We start from the raw sequence: 16,822 nt of genomic DNA on the forward strand, positions 1-16,822 counted from the left end.
TCTCCCCAGCCCTCATCTTCCTCCTCCGAGACACCCGGGAAGCCCAAGGTGGCTGCCCCGCCCACTGCTTACCAGCTCCACCCTCCTGCGATTGGCTTCCAGCTCCCTCTGGGCCAGCTCTGTCAGGTCTGCCTTCATCTCCTCCATCCGCAGCTGGTAGTAGCGGCCGTTCTCCTTTTCCCGCACTTCAGCTTCCTTTGCTTTTTCCATCTCCTCCCCCACCTTGATCACGCTGTCCCGAAGACGGAGAACCAGCATCTGCAGACAGCCCCATAGCAGGGTGAGGAGCTGCTGGACAACTGGCCAGTGTCCATGCCGCAGCTCTCCCTGGACACAGAATACCTCAGCAGCCAGGAGTTCTTCCAAGGGCCCACCAGTGCAAGCCACTTCCTCCCCCCACCCTGGACCGGTGCCCCCCCCCCCCACCTTAGGTGCAATGCACATAGACTGCAATGCACACAGCTGCCGGCACCACTGTTCTGGAAGCGCACTGCGGGGCAACTGGCAGGCTTTCCATGAAAAAAGGCCGAGACACACCTGAGACCCTCTGCCAATCCCCCCCCCCCGAGCATCCTTGTGTCAGGACTGCTGCCGGCTCACCCGCCCTCCCCCCGGATTGGCATGCAGGTCCCTGTTGCCTGTCCACCCCAGCCTGAGTGCCCACGCAGGAGACCCCCTACCTCGAAGCGCTTGATCTGGACCCTCTGGAACTCCATCTTGTTCTCCAGGTCACAGATCACAGCCTCCTGCCGACTGACAATGGACCGCTCCACCATGGCCTGCTCCATGTGGACCAGCTGGGCTTGGGCCACCTGCAGCTGGGCAGGGAGAGGCAGGCAGGGGAACAGAAAGTGGGTCTCAGGTCCTGCTACCAGAGCGGTGGGCTCTCAGAGGTCAGTGTCTGAGGGCATCCGTATCATGTGGGAAGAGTGGAAGGGAGGCCAAGTCACCCTCTGCAGGGCTCAGCACCCCCAGTGGGCATTCTTGGGTGAGGAGAAGAGTCGGTTTCCACACCCTGGAGGAGCCTAAAGGCAGCGTACGGTCGCCTTCCCTTCCTCTCCCCACAGCTTGTGAGGCAGGGGTTGGGTTTCACATCCTCGCACGCAAGCACTCTTCATCGTGGAGGGAGGAGTGGTGCATGATGGGAGAATCTCTGAAGATTCTGCCGGTTTGGTCACTTCTCTGGAGCTCCCAGTCAGGCCGTCAGTGTCTCTCCCCTTCCCTGTATTTGTGCGTCTGAGATGGAGTGAGTCACAGCAACAAAATAAGTGTGCTGCTGTTGTTGTCATTTATTAACCACCCCATCTCCTGAGTCTCATCAAAATCTACTTCAGTTAGTGTGTGTGAGATTGATTCTAGATTTGTGTTGTTGCTACAACTAGGAAACCAAAAGGCAAGCAAGCCAGCCAGCCAGCTCTACAAGAATTGTTCTTCTAATTGTTACTGTAAGTCTAAGCAAGTAAACTTGTTTAACGGACAGAATTATTATTTCAAGTAAAGATTAACTGGCTGAATTGAAAACCAGCTGATCTTTCCTCTCCTCACAACTCACACCCTGTGAGGTGGGTGAGGCTGATTGTGCCCTGATATTCCTGCTCGGTCAGAACAGTTTTATCAGCGCTGTGGCAAGCCCAAGGTCACCCAACTGGTTGCATGAGGAGCCAGGAATCAAACCAGATTAGAAGTCCACACTCCTACATCAAGCTGGTGCACCCCACCGACTGCCAGCACAAAGCTGTGGTCTTGAGTGAACTCTGTGCCGAGGACAAGGGGTCAGAATGGTTTGTTTGTGAATGCTGTCAGCGGTGCCTACTTTCTCTTGCAGGTCGTGCTTCTGCTTTTCTGCCTCCTCCAGCTGGGCCTGCAGCTCCTGAATCTGAGCAAGGTCGGCAGCTGACTGCAAAAGCAGAGGAGAGCTCAAGACATACAAGGTCCACACAGAAGGGCGTGGATTTGGCCCTCAGGGACAAGGTCTTTTTGCCGGGAGCATTTCTGGCTTCCACCAGCCCCGCACGTTTCCACGCACTGTAAAAGCCACGGGATTCCGGTGCCACGGCCAGCCCCACTTGTGCCAGTTGAGCGGTGGCTGCACGAGGCTGGTAGCTGTGGCTGCCCAAAAGGCAGCACAGCAGCCCCTCAGACTGGGGAGGGAGGCCCACCCCCTGGCCTCACCTGAGCGGTTGGCTCTGCTCCCTGGAGGCCGGCTCAGCCTCGCGCCCCTCGCAACCTCGTACCTGGGCTATCAGCGCCTTGTGCTTGGCCATCAGCTCGTTCAGGTCTTCCTGGTCCTCCTCAATGCGCTTCAGGAGGTCGGCTCGCTCGTGCTGCAGCTGGTACAACTGCTCATCCACCTGGGGCAGAACAGAACCTGGGGGCTTCAGAAACAAGGGCCGGGAAGGAATGTGCCACCCCCCCCCACCCGCCGTAAGAGAGCAGCAGGATTCCTGCAGGGACCAACCGCAGGAGCCTGAAAATCACGCTGGTCTGGGGAAGAGACAGTGGAGCTGGGAGGACCAGGCAGAAAGCCGCAGCTCAGGAGAGGGCAGCTGCAATTCCTGCAACAGGCTCTTGGGGCCTGGCTGTGGTGGAAAGGCCGGCCAGCTACCCCCCACCCCGCCCCAGTCCAGCTGGAACAAGTAGGGTTAGCGCTGCAGGGTGGGAAGCAGGCCACGCCCCCCATGCCATTTCCCCATAACGTTCTGGTTATTCAGCTTATTGGAGGACCCCCACCCACTGTCATGTAGATGTGTGCTCCACCCCCCCCAAAAAAAATCCCAGGGGTCATTTAAAGGTGGGAAAACACACATGGGGCACTGGATCAGCCTTCCCATCTCGGTGCTTACGCAGGAGAAAGGCTGCTGGATCATGACCTATGCTCTGGATGGGGTTTGATTGACCCTCTTCGGCACCGCAAGGGTCCTCACCCCCAAACGGACAGACTCCGCCCCGCCCCACAGGCCACGCACCAAATTCTTGTTCCGACTGACGGCCTCCAGCTCCGCATGCCGGTTCTCCAGCTCCTGGGCCATGGACTCACGCAGCCTCTGGGCCTCTGCACACCTGGCCTCACTCTCTTCCCACTGCGAAGGACAGAGGGGGCCATGAATGGCATCACACCCCACTGACTGCACAAAACCCACAATCCAACGGGGAGTCCCAGAATGTGGCCAACTCTTAACTTCCACCCTCACCCCAGTCATAGAATCAGAGAATCAGAGAGTTGGAAGGGGCCACACAGGCCATCTAGTCCAACCCCCTGCTCAACGCAGGATCAGCCCAAAGCATCCTAAAGCATCCAAGAAAAGAGTGTATCCAGCTTTTGCTTGAAGACTGCCAGTCATCCTCGGAGGCCCATCCCTGAAGGGGCAGGGAAGGAACGGCCTCCTCAGTTGTGGCTCCAGAGCTCTGGCCCTCCCTCCCTCCCTCCCTCCCTCCTCAGGGGGCCGGGCCCATCTCCGGCCTCGTCATCTTCCCCCAGCAGGTGAAGCCTGGCTTGTTTCCTTTGTCACCCCCCCCCCACACACACACACACTATCAGTTGCTGGCCCTTGATCTTCCAACATTGTTTGGTTATAGGTTTTTAACTGAATTGTTTTGTAATGTGGATTGTATTTTAAGCACTCAAATGTTTTCATTAGTTTATCTTGGCCGCCTTGTGGACTCCAATCAAGTGGAAAGGCGGCGGAAGGATGTTTAAATAAGCCGACAAAATCAATAAAGCCCTCCCTCTCTTCCCAGTTGCAGCCACATCTCTCTCACAGCCAGTTTCCCAGTGCAGGCCCAACGTCTTCCCCAGAAAGGCCCGGAGATCACTTGCGCTTGCTGCAGACACAAAGAGAATCTGCTGGGAGGAGGAGAGTTTCTCTCCCTCCCACCTTCCCTCCCCAACTTGGTACAAATCCTTGGAAGGAAAACAGCTCCCCCCCCCCCCCCCGTCTCCATGCGGCTGCGTGCCTGGGCCCCGCCTCTTGCCCCAGCCTGGCTGGCTGCCTGCCAGAGCCCGGCATGTTCACCTGCAAAGTGGTGTGAGTCCCATCTAGTTTGTGAAGGAGACAGCAGCCCACAGGGTGGAGTTTGACCCTCCCGGCATCAGTGGCTGCCTGCAGATCAACACCAGAGACAGCCTCTCCCAGCAACGGCTCTGGCTCCCAAAGGAGCAGGGGGTCCCCAGCAGCCCACCAGCAGCCCCAAGCCCCAGGAGACATTCTGCTCTGGCTTGTCCCACAGCACACATCACAAGTCCACTCCTGCTTGGATCTGAACTTTTCCCGATTTCACACTGGTTAAGTGGGTCAGAAAAGAAATCTAGCTTCATCTCTAACCCAGGTTAAACACACATAGAATCATAGAATCATAGAGTTGGAAGGGGCCATACAGGCCATCTAGTCCAACCCCCTGCTCAACGCAGGATTAGCCCTAAGCATCCTAAAGCATCCAAGAAAAGTGTGTATCCAGCCTTTGCTTGAAGACTTCCAGTGAGGGGGAGCTCACCACCTCCTTAGGCAGCCCATTCCACTGCTGAACTACTCTGAACTACACACAACCATATTTATATCAGTAACTGACTGCAGTTTTTCTCTTTGCTTAACTTTGTCTCCTGCAAAGGCCTTTCCCCCACAGGAGTGTCTCATCTCTCTCTTTCCTCCCCACTTCCTTTAAAAGAAAATCTGCATAATGCCATTTTCCCACTTGGGAACAAACAAATTGAAATTCCCCTCCAAAAGGATGCATAATGCATGCCGAGATCAACAGCATGAGGCTGCTAACATCGCACCATCTGCCACGTACCTGTTTAAAACGAATGCTTCAGACTCACCAAAACACCACGGAAAGGCAGGCTGGATTCTGATGATCATACAGATTGTACCATTATAATACCCCCCCCCAAAAAAAAGCCCTCATTCCCCACCACCCTTCCTCCTCTCTGAGTCCACTGATGAGAACGGTTTGCTCCTGGAGAGCTGGCGGGGGCGGGGGAGGCAACGAAGATGCCACTGCAGACAGATGTGTGGGCAGTTCTCAGCCAAATGACTTCCGACACAACCTGGCCACTCCTCCCCACAGCAGCCTCGCAGGAGAGCCCAACTGCCCTTCCGTTTTGCAAAAGGAGGCCACAGAGAAGCCGGAGCTCAGCCCCTGCCATTAGGCCTCAGCTGCCAGCAGAACGGGAACCAAGCGGCACCCAGGGAGTCCCGACTTGAGAACAGGAGGGGACACCTTCCCCTGAACCACCACAGCCAGTATCTGCTCACTCAGACTGGCAGCCGCTCTCCAGAGTCCTTCCAGTCACCCCGGTCCTTTGAGAGGGCCGGGATTGAACTGAGAGCGCCTGCATGCCAAGCAGAGCACCTGCCGCTGAGCCACAGCCTGGCTGGACACCGCCCTCTCCCTTCCAGCACGGTGGGTCTCCTCTTCCGCTTTAACAGGGAAAGACTCCAGCAGCTGAGACGGATCCACTCCCTGTCCTTCCGGCTCCACCGTACACGGGCGGCTCCCGTTAGCTCTTCCTGGGACTCCCCTCCCCAGCAGGGTCTGTTCCGCCGTCACCAGCATCTCGTGCAGGGGGGTCCCACAAGATCCCGCCTCCAGCAGGGGGTGCTCTCAGGGAGGCCGGTTTGGTTTCCGTAAGGGAAACAGGGGGCACCACCGAGGGGTGTCACAGTATGGCTGCAAGGCTTCCCAGCCTCCCAAGGAATGAAGGAATGCAGGCTTGTGAGTCCATCCCACCATACAGGGCATTGGCAAGACGGATGGCCACACGGGGGGAGGGGGGGTCTAGCCCTGGGAGTGAAGAGACAGGAAAGGAAGCCCTGGCTGGCCCTAAGACGGGGAGGGCTGGGGGGCTCCACGTGTGGCCACGGGGTCAGATCTCTACCACACCCGCTCTCCACCAACCACCAGCATTTTCACTCAGCTCCTTCCAGCTGTTCCCTGCAGAGGGCGGAGGGCAGCCAAGAGAGGGGCGCTGCAGCAGGAGACTGAGGGCAGGCAAAAGGCCAGGACCCCCCCCCCAGCTGAAAACTCTCCCCTCCTAGCATGACTTTTTAGCGGAACATTCACACACATTCAACATCCAACATCCAACATCCTGTTTTGTGCCAACAGCTCAGGCCGTGTGTTTAATTTTGATCGGGATCCGAAATGATGCCCAAACGTTGGGAAACGTTCAACCAAAACCAAATATAGAACTTTGGGTCTCAGATGAGAAACGCTTGAACGCACCACCCTACATGCAACGGCGGACAAGGCCTGCCTTCTGCCAACCAGCAGCCCACCCGTTCCTGACGGTGCACAGGCAAGAGAAGGGGAGCCTGCCCCCACCCCTCCCTGTAGCCCCCCATCTTGTGGGGGGGGACTGCTGGAAAACGGAAATTATCTAGAAACTGTTATCGTTGACTCTCTACGTATATTAAAATAGTATTAAAATTGAATCTATATTGTCAGAACAAGAACATTGCCTTGGGCAGGAGGACTGACCTCAGACATCTTTGCCTTTAGTGTACGGCCCAGAAGTGACCCCAGAGTTCAGTGGGGGGGGGGGGCTTGGCATCCTGAGATATCAGGTAGAGTCACCAAGTCCCAGGGGAGAGATTCCTGGAGGTCCGGGGTGGGCCCGAGGGGGGAGGGGCCGTGGAAGAGATGGAAAGGAGCAATTAGCCCAGGCCATGGAATTAAGGCAGGGAACAATCCATTTAACTAATTGCCTTAATTAAAATCTGAAGGATTCCTGTGGGCACTGAAGGCTCTTCTTTAAAAGAACAGGTTTAGCTCTTCCTTCCTAGCTCCTCACTTCCCAAGTGCCCGTCTGCGTAACACTATTAAGAAGCAGGGATTGGCCCAGGGGACGTGCCATCTGGCTCAGATGAGCCTGCCTGAAAAAAATCGACTCAACGCTGTTTGAGGTATTTTTCAGGTTTATCTGAGCCAAATCGCAACCCCCATTCGTTTAAATGGGCCAAATCAGGGAAGCTCGAAGCGATTTCGGCTTGATTTGTCTGATTGAGGGGAAGACCCTGCTAAACAGCCGGCCCAAAGTCCCTGTCGGTGGGCTCTGCACAGCCTCAGAAGGGCCTGCTGGGGAGAATGACCCTGCCAAGGAGCCGATCGTGACCGGGAAGGCCCCAGGACAAGCTCTGCCACCTGCACGGCGTCCCTGCAAAGCGCTGCGTGGGCGTGGCTGCACACTCCCGGTTCCCACCTGCCTCTGAAGCTTCTCCAGTTCCTCGTTGCTCCCCAGCGGACCAGCTCCTTCCCCAGCAGCGGCCAACAGAAGCTGCACATCCGCCAGCAGCGCATGGGTCCTCTTCAGGTCACGCCGGAGCCTCTTCTCCACATCAAAGTCTCGGTGACCAATCTGGGGGGGGAGGGGGGGGAGGGGGCAAGTCACATTTCTGCCCCTGGGAGCAGCCTGCTAGCAGTACAACCCCCCCCCCCAGGGGCCTCCCAGGACAGGTCTGATCCTGCTGGCCATGGGGCAGAGTCGAGCTCACAGCCCGGCAGGCATCAACTGGCCCCCAGTGCACAGGAGCCGGGCTGTTTTCCACTCCCCCCCCCTGAGGGAGCGCACCCAGAGCCCCCCACCCGAGGGTCCTGCTGAGGGCAGGATCCACACATTACAAAATCATGGTGGCTCCCACGCTCCAAGCTCAGCTCCCAGGCATGTGCATGCTCAACGTGGATCAGGGCCGTGGACCGAGGAGAGGGGGGGCGTAACCCTCTCCCACAGAGACATGCCCCTGTGAAGCCTCCATGTGCTCCGTGGGGGTCACGTCTGTGTAACCCCCCAGCTCTCAGGAGTTTGCACGGGGCTGTCCGCCGCTCCTGGGGCTGCTCCAGGTGGAGAAAATGGTGCAGTGGGGGGGGGGGCTCCCAGCCCCCCTGGTCCTGACCCAGATGGACGTGAGAAGGGAGTTCCAAGCACTGAACTCCCAAAGCATGCCTGACCCAATCCCATCCTGCGGCCACAAGGACATGCCTTGGCATGGAGACTTCCTGCGCCATCGAGAGGCACGAGATCTACCAGGGGCAGCACCGGGACCCTTCTGCCTTGCAAAGAGATCCCAGGTCTCGTGGGATTTGGGTAGCCATCCCCAAGCCCCACTCCAGTCCTGCTTGGCAGGCAAGCCTTCGTCTTCAGTACTCCTGCCAGCCCATCTCCCCCTGGCTGCCGCGATGCTCCGCTGGGTTTAGCGCCTGACACATCTGCCAGGATAAATTAAATCCGTGCCCTAAATACCAATCTGGGCTCCTGCCACCACAGCCCTTGGAGGCGGGCCGCCTCATGAGCAGGCATGGGTCCGCAGGGGCCTCCCTCTGAGTCCAGGGCTGGCTTCCTGCTCCTGCCATCCCCTGGCAGAGAGGCCAACGGGAAGGCCAGCAAGCAGCAGCCGTGGCCCTGCGAGCACCTCCTTCCCGTGGACATCAGGCTGAGAGAAATCCGGTGGCCCTGAATGCGGCACCTCTATGCAAGCCCATCCCCGCATGCAGAAAACAATGCACCAAGGAGCAGGGCTCCAGCTTAGCTTCTCCTTGCTGCTGTTCCATGGGCAAAGGCTTCTTTTTACAGGGACGGACGGAAGCAGCAGCAGCAGCAGCAGCAGAGCCGGTTCTGACGCCCTCCTTTTCTCTCCCATAGGAGTCTCAAAGCATCTGGCCTTCGCCACCCCCTCCCTCTCCCACCACAGACTTCCGGAGGCAGTCCAGTCCAGCCCAGGCCCAGGCAGACGGGCCCTGCTGCCCCAGGTGAGGAGCCAGCCTGCTTGGCAAGGGGGAGGGAGCCGCTGCCAACGGCTGCCGGAGTGACGGGCCCCTTGCCCCTTGCCCCTTGCTGCCCCGGGACCGGCAGGCGACTCTTAGCCCAGAGGCTGACGGGCACTCACCCTACCTGCTCGCAAAGCGTGGCGATGAGTCCTTCCAGGTCGTGCTTCTCGCGGAGGATCGTCTGCTTCTCGTCGCACTCCTGCTCACACTGCATCTCCAGCTGGCGAAGCTGCAACAGGCCAAGCACAGAGGGGGCCAGCTTAGGAGTGAGCACTGCTGTGGGCATCAGAGTGCCCCGTGGCCACCACCACGGCTTGCCAGGCGCCGCCCCGGGGGAATCCCCACGAGCATTTTGCATTCCACTGGAGGCTTCTGAAAGCTCCTCTGAGGGCAGAAATGGAGGAGAGACAACCCCCCGCTGCAGCCTCCTCTCAGCTTCAGAGCCCCAGGGGCAGCTCTGCAGACCCCAATCCCAGGCCCCACACCTGCTCTGGGCATTCCCCGTGTGCCTCCAGGGTGGCAGGCCCGACCTGCTGTCTCACCACCTGCATCTTCCCTGCCTCCACCGCTTGAACAATCGGGATCCAGACCCCGGGGAAGTGCAGAACCCGCCCAATGCCTCAAGGCTGCTGCACGGCGCTCCAGGGCAACCTCACCTCCCGCACCGCAGGGGGACAGATGCCGCCCGTGCTTTGGGCAAAGCTTCGAGAGACTGATGCCAACGTGGCCCCCTATGACAAGCAAGTCCTAAACACCCCCGGCCCAAAATCCTATCCAAGCCTATCCCAGGAATGACAAGCCCCCCTCTGCAATTAAGCATCTATTCACGTGGACTGTTTGCAACTTCTCCCTTTGCTTGGGAAACTCTTCCTCAGGCCTTCCCCAGCCATTCCCGGTACTTGTTGCAAATTGAAACAGGTGCCGTGACATCATGCTGGGATTATCAGGATACCTGGCCAGCCCATCACCTTTTTAACTTCCTTGACTGCCCCATTAATCTCATCAAGACATTGTTATCGGGCTACAATGCCCAATCTTAACCTCAAGATACAAATCAGGTTACAAGAAGGAGGAGGAGGAGTGTGGTCATCCTTGTCTCATACTTTGGCTCTTCATGCACAAACCCATCTTGCAGGACTGGCTGCTTCTTCTCGTTTCCAGTTCTGGACCCCTCTACCCCTTGGATGGTACATATAAAATCTTGCTGCCTCACAAACTTTATCCCCCTTTCACACCTGATCACCTCTATTTATTTCCTCTGTGTGTAAGCATTAGCTTAAATCTGCGTGCTGCTGATTCATAGAATCATAGAATCATAGAATAGAGTTGGACCTCATGGGTCATCTAGTCCAACCCCCTGCACTATGCAGGATACTCACATCCTTATTGCTCATCTACTGTAACCTGCCACCCCTTTGCCTTCACAGAATCAGCCTCTCCATCAGATGGCTCTCCAGCTTCTGCTTAAAAATTTCCAAAGATGGAGAGCCCACCACCTCCCGAGGAAGCCTGTTCCACTGAGAAACCGCTCTGACTTCCGAATTTCTTTTGAATTAATCTGCAAATTTAATAAGTATCCCTCTATTCCCTCATCCAAATCATCATTTATAAATATGTTGAACAACACGGGCCCCAGGCGAGATCCTTGGGGGACTCAACTTGTCACTCTTCTCCAAGAAATTCCTCCATCGTGAATCCAAGAGACAGGTCTCCTTCAGATAATACACACACACCCAGGTCTAGGGCAGAGAAAAGTGCTTCACACCCCGCCTGACCTGCTCCAAATGTTAACTGGAGATGCTACCATGAATTGAACCAGGGACCTCTTGGATGCCAAAAGGACCTGCTCTGCCCCTGAGCCAGGGTCCCCCTCCCCCCCCCCCCGCAGCATACCCGTTTCTGGCAGGACTGCCGAACATCCTCCAGTTCCTCCTCCTTGTCTTCCAGCTCCTTCTGGTGAAGCTGCTTCATCCTTTCTATCTCCAGTTCCAGTCTCAGGTGCAGCTGGAGGGGAGAAAGGAAGACCACGGCTCTTAGCTCCCCCCCCCCCATTTCTGTGCCACCTGCAGCTGCTCCTGGCCCTTTGGTGCAGTGGGCTGTGCAGCTTCATGGGAGGAGACGGAGAACAGGCCAGATGCTGAGCCCCCCCCCCACACACACAGAGCCTCCCTACCTTACCCCCCCACCCCCCCACCTGCTCCAGCTGCTCCACGGTGTGTGCCTGGCGACTCAGCTCCTCCTGCAGCTGAGCGGCACTCGACTCCAGGTCCCAGAGCTTCTTCTGGAGAGTGGGCGCGGGGTCCCGGCTGCTGGAGGTGCTGAGCTCCTGCACGTGGGTGCCCAGCACTGTGACCCGCTGGCTCAGGGCCGTGTTTTCGAATTCCTTCTCCTGGGGGGAGGCGGAGACAGCAGGTAGGGCAGAGAGTTTGGCCAGCTAATCACGTCGGGGGCAAGACGGGTCTTTTGTTTGTGTTGATTTCTGGATGGGCTCCCTCCAAGGAGCGGGCGAGGGGCCCGGGACTCCAGCCCTGCAGTGGCCCTACGGCAAAACTGTGCCCCCCCCGAAGAAGTCTAGATGTCTCCCCTGCCCCCCCCCCCCGTACCTCCAAGCGCTGCTGCAGCTTTGCCAGCTCATACTGCAGGCTGGTGTTCTCCAGGGCCACTTTCTCTCTCAGGCTCCTCTCAAAGGCAGACTCACCCAGGGCTTGGGCCAGCTGCAGGTCGAACCTGCCAGAGGGGAAGCATCCCGTTGGTCATCCATTGCCCCCCTCCGGAACCCCAAGAAATGACCACCCCCAGAACTTGGCCTGGGAGACCTTTCCCCATTTCCTCTTTTAGCTCACTATTCACATTCAGCGGGCAAGAATGCAACAATTCAGCAGCTTCTTTGACATTCAAAGGACGTTTCAGGTCTTAAACCTGCATATATCCCTAAAAGGGCATGTACCAAATTCTCATCTGAAAGAAGCCTGAAATAATGGGGGGGGGTTATCCCCCCCCCACTTCTTTCTGATATGTATTGACCAATGGTCAACGTCTCTGAAGTATTCAAGTGAAATTCTCTCCAGGTTTAGCGATTGCCTACATTAGATAGATCTTCCTATTCTGCATACAATAGATAATGCACTTTCCATGCACTTTAGAAGCAGATTTTCCTGTTCCGCACAGGAAAACCCAGCTGCCAAAGCACACTGAAAGTGCATTATCCTATGCGTGCGGAAAGGGCCCTTTGTGTCTGTTCACCGAAAAGTATTCGTCATTGGTGACAAACTAACATTCAACTTACACCAAACTGCCAACATTGGAATATATATTAGGATTGTCCCAAGCCAAATTTCTATGATCATATCAAATCAGATCTTTCCATCTTAAACCATCTTTAATTTCCAAATATTGGTTTTCTTTTGGACATTTGTAACACATCTCTCTGGGAAAGCCCCCCTTCCCACCCTGCCCTGCCCTGCCCTGCCCCGCCTCACTTCTTCTGCTTCTTCTCCAGCTCATGGCTGCGGCTCTGCTGGCTCTCCATCAGGACTCGGGTGTCCTCCAGGTCGCAGGTCAGCTGCTTGCACTTCCTCTTCAGCTGCTGGGTGCCCCGCTGGGCCCCCTCGTAGGCTTTCTGGGCCTCACTGAGCTGCAAGGAGGAGCACCTGGGTCAGCAGTCACCACGCAAGGGGGGCACAAGGGCCACACACTGGCCCACGCGCTCCGGGGCCTGAGGTGGCTGGGAGGTCCCCAAGCCAGGCACCAAAGTAGCACGCAGAGACAGACTGCCTCTGAGCATGGAAGTTCCACCGTGCTCCCCCAGGAACAGATTGCCCGTGTCTAGCCCGTCCCTGGATGGAGCACGGAGGCCTGTCCAGGCAGCCAAACTCAGCAGAGGACAGGCGAGCTGATGACAGACTTTGCCCGGCCGCTCGCAGGCGGCCCACTCCGAGCCCCTCTTCTTGTGCTGCTTCGCACAAGGCCCGGCATGCTCAGGCCTTGGCAGAGTAGGGGATTCAAAGGAGCAAAAGTGATTAAGGAGTGACTTAAAATAAGCAGAACACCGAATTAATGAAGCCCGTAATTCACAGCCAATCGAATGGGTTGCTTGTCCTCAGCCTGGAACGGCCCAGGCGTCATTGCCCTTTAATGTCCTGTGCATTTAGCCCGCTGTTTCTGCCCGGAGTGACCTGGTTTCTATCGCATCCCCTGCATGGAGGCTTTCCCCCCCCAAAAAAAAGCAAAGGGGAAGTCCTGAGGCAGAGCTGCCGCCCCAATTAAAAGGGAAGGCTAACCTCTGAGCAGCCAGCCAGAGCCTGACTCCGGGGCCACCTTTCAGACCGGCCATGTTTAATTCAGGGCACGAGTACCCCTGGGCTTGAACTTGGTTCTGCTGTTTCTGACTAGCCCCCCCCCCAAGTGCCCCCGTGAGGCCTCCTGGTGCCTCGGTCTCCAGGGGGCCCACCTCCAGCAGCCCCTGCCCAGCCCCCGGGGCCCACCTTCTGCTCCAGCTCCCGCTTGGAGTTCTGCTCGGAATCCAGCCTCTCCTCCAGCTGGGAGAGCCTCTTCCGCAGAAACGCTATCTCGGTCTGAGCACAGTCCAGGCGCATCTGCCACTCGCCCTCTGCCAGAAAGACGGGCACCAGTCACGGCCTGCCAGCCCACTCACGGGCAGCAGGGGCCCTGGAGCCTCTTCAGAGGACGGCGGAGGAGATTCAATGCGCAGCAACACGGGACGGCTTGGAAGACCAGAGCAGCCACCCCGCCGCCTGGCCTGGAGGGTGGCAACCCTACCCACAGCTGCACTCCCCCCCCATGTCTGGGAGGAGAGGGTGCCGCTGGGAGGGTAGCACATCTGGGCCTGCGAGGCCAGCTGGGATGACCTGGTCTGACCCCTCAAAGGGGGCCCCCGGGGGGCAGGAGGGCTCTTGCTCTCCTGGCGTTCTGCCAACGATGCAAACCTGGATCACCAAGAGGGCCTCTTTGCACCGAAGAGAGGCTTCCTCGGCACAAACCGGTTTACACACCGTGCTTGCTGGAAGGATCCGGGACTGTGGGCTACCCTGCTGTGTGACGCTCCATCTCAGCAGGCTCCGGCAAGGAAACGCCTCCGTCGCTTGCTCCGTGTGTCCGGCCCCGCCCCAGGCGGCACAGCGGTTCCCTCTCTGGGATGCCTGGTTGCGCCAGACACCGGCAGTGCTGGGGCACTCTTCACTGCATGTCCCCCACTGCAGAGGGGATCCGCTCCCCCTGGAGACCCCCCCCTGCCGGGAAAGGCGGACTGGGCAGGGAAGCAGGTGCATCAACACATTCACAGTCTTTCTGCCCAGTTTCCACCAGGCCCCGGAGAGAGCGGAACCCTCCGGCCAGCTGCAGGACTGACGGAGGGGCTTTCAGTGGCCCCAGGCTGGACATGCGGACCTCCCCTTCCACGTAAAGCGTCCCCGAGCCACTGCAGCCAGAGGGTCAGCCTGCCGGGCCCTTTGCCTGCCAAGGACCTTCCCCTTCCCCTGGGAGAGGAGAGGAGTCTGACTCCTCTTGCTGCCTCCCCCGTGACCTCAGCTGTTCTACGCCCCGCTCTGCTGCCTAGGAGGAAATCCGCTGCCACAAAGTCCTCCTGACAGATCTGGAGCACACAGCCCCCCCGGGCGACAAAGGCTTTACACAAACTGACACCCTTCCTGTCCAGGTTGGTGCTGCTCTCCTCTTACGATGACGAGGGGAGACAGTTGGCACTCCCTGAAGTCCTTAGACGGAGCACTCTTTAGTGACAGCAGAAGAAACAGGCTGGCAGGAGGGCAGCCCCCCCCCTTCTCCAGGAAGGAGACTCCAGAGTCAGGGCGGATTCTCTCCCTCTCCCTCTCCCTCTCCTCTCTCACACACACGTGTGCATGCACACACACACACACGGTGGCAATCTGCAGAGAGGAAAGATTTCTTCTACATGCGCTACTAGCCCTGGCTTCAATGCCTGTGGCAATCATGGCTTTTTTTCCTGCTTCCCCACAGAACTGTTACATTTGTGCCTGTTCATGGGTTTACCTGGCTTTCCCCTCATCTCCCCCCCCCCCAATTGCTGAACTGGGAAGTCCTGGGAAAGACGGCTGTTGCTTTTCCACAGGGCAGCCATTTCCCCTGCCTCGTCCAGGATGTTTGTAAAAAATCAGCAATTGAACATAATTCTAGTGCTTTAATGTAACTATTCTGTGCATCAGGTCCCCTAAATTTCCAGGTTATATTTAAAAAGAAGCCACTTCCCCTTTTGTTGCGAAGATATAAGAGGAAAGGTATAGCTCCTCAACAAAGGGGCTAGAATCTTTTTCTTTTAAATGAAAGCTGGGAACGCAGAGAGCCTGATGCACAGATTGTTATAAGTTTATAACAATATTATAACAATTGACTGGAGCAAGGAAGCTGCAGGGAGATCTGCCATGTGGAAGCCATGCAGCTGTGGTGCAGTGTCGGGAGCCACAGCAGCAACTGAGAAAGCCTACAAGCTTGGGGGGCAGAGGACCCTGCCTGCAAAGGCCACCACCAGCAAGAGAATGGCTGCATACCCTTCCCACAGTTCCGGGCTTCGAGGTCACGGGTCTGCAGTTCCTGCTGCGTTTCCTCCAGCCGCTTTTCGGCAGACTCCAGTTTCTTCTGCAGCTGGTCATATTTGCTCTGAAACAGAAATGGCACGGGGGCTCTTTCACCCTCAATGCAGCAGCCGATTCACTGACCTCTCCAAGGCACACAGTCTAGGAGGGGCCTCTGCCTGGGGCGGGGGTGGGGGTCGAGGTTGCAAAGGCCCAGGCTACAGGAGAAGCGAAGGACCTTGGCCTGAGACCCTGCCAGTCAGAGTAAGCAATGCTGACCTTGACTGACCCTTCAGCATCTCTGTGCTGCAGCAAAATGGCACACGTTTCCCCTCCAAGGCACAGGTAGCCTGACAGGGCTGCCAAGGCATGCCTGCTGGCGGGTATCAATAACTGTCCATCATTCACGCTGTGCATGGGTGGCATGCCTGAGGACCAACATGGGGGTCAAGGCCATCCCAAAATGGGTGCCGAGAGAGGCCCAGCTGGCTTGGAGCAGAGCTCAGGAACACTTTACAGCCCCAGAAGGCAGAAGCCCACCAGTTCGATCTCTCTGCCGGGGTCCAGGATGCTTGGGGGGGGGGGAGGCTTCTGGGCCTCCTGAGGGCCCTTGGGTTTTGGCTACGGTGTGGCACAGAGTGTTGGGCTGGAGGGGCCGTTGGCCTGACCCAACATGGACTCTCTTATGTTCATCTGTGCAACCACTTCCCTAGCCAAAATGGAGCTCTTCACGGCCCTCCCTGCCCCCACACCTCTCTCTGGCCAAAATCGCCCCCCTCCAACACACAGACTACCCTCTCTGGGGCTGCAAGAAATCCCCCCCCCCGCTCCACCGCCATGGCCCTCCGCAGACTGAGAAGAGAGGAACCGGTTGGGGAAGTCCCCCCGTGCCCCCTCCGCCTCTCTTGGGTGGGCCTTCGGCCCCCTTCTCCTGGACCCCTGGGGGGCTGAGAACGGAGAGGGGGAGTTCAAGGGGAGTGGGGTTGGCACGGCAGGTTCTGACTTCTGGAGCTTCCGTTTCAGAGTGAATTTGTATTCCTGTCATTCCAGGTTCCCTCGACAGGCACTCGGAGGGCGGAGGGCAGCCATGCGGCAAGAGGAAAGCAGCAGCACAAACAGAACAGCGGCCTGATGCCAAAGGCGCCCTGCGTGCGTGCGTGCGTGCAGGAAGTAGAGCGGGGAGGCGACACATCGCTCCTTCCCCTGAAGCTGCCCCTGGCAGGCCTCCCCTTCCGGGAGCGGGGGCGGGGGCTTCATCTACGGGTGGGAATGCGTCCAGGCCTGACCCCCTCACCCCCACCCCCACCCCACCCCTCACCTGCAGCTCCTTGAGCTCTCGTGCCCCTCGCAGCCTCTCCGCCCGCTCTGCTTCCAGCACCTGGCAGGAGACGTCCCCTTTCAAGCGTTCGTCGGAGAGCTCTGTGGTCAGATCCACAATCTGGAGGAAGACGGGGAGGGGGTTTGGCAGCCAGCTGAGCACCCCGATGAGGGATGGA

General features: G+C 57.8%; 1 protein-coding gene across 5 annotated transcripts in view; it reads right to left on the reverse strand.

Annotated features, from left to right (window-relative positions):
• The window catches only part of MYO18B (myosin XVIIIB), a 68,026-nt gene that overhangs the window by 16,670 nt on the left and 34,534 nt on the right, over positions 1–16,822 (reverse strand). For all 5 annotated transcript variants that reach the window (XM_077307686.1, XM_077307685.1, XM_077307683.1 and 2 more), the window contains 14 exons: positions 16,645–16,764; positions 15,303–15,411; positions 13,245–13,369; positions 12,240–12,394; positions 11,364–11,487; positions 10,955–11,149; positions 10,654–10,764; positions 8,885–8,989; positions 7,199–7,354; positions 2,967–3,080; positions 2,235–2,351; positions 1,814–1,897; positions 681–818; positions 73–258 (listed from right to left, as the gene is read on the reverse strand). In XM_077307686.1, coding sequence (XP_077163801.1) covers positions 73–258; positions 681–818; positions 1,814–1,897; positions 2,235–2,351; positions 2,967–3,080; positions 7,199–7,354; positions 8,885–8,989; positions 10,654–10,764; positions 10,955–11,149; positions 11,364–11,487; positions 12,240–12,394; positions 13,245–13,369; positions 15,303–15,411; positions 16,645–16,764 — 1,839 coding nt within the window. The remainder of the gene's footprint in view (positions 1–72; positions 259–680; positions 819–1,813; positions 1,898–2,234; positions 2,352–2,966; positions 3,081–7,198; positions 7,355–8,884; positions 8,990–10,653; positions 10,765–10,954; positions 11,150–11,363; positions 11,488–12,239; positions 12,395–13,244; positions 13,370–15,302; positions 15,412–16,644; positions 16,765–16,822) is intronic.

Source organism: Paroedura picta, chromosome 13 (genome assembly GCF_049243985.1).
Source record: "Paroedura picta isolate Pp20150507F chromosome 13, Ppicta_v3.0, whole genome shotgun sequence".
Taxonomy (NCBI): domain Eukaryota; kingdom Metazoa; phylum Chordata; class Lepidosauria; order Squamata; family Gekkonidae; genus Paroedura; species Paroedura picta.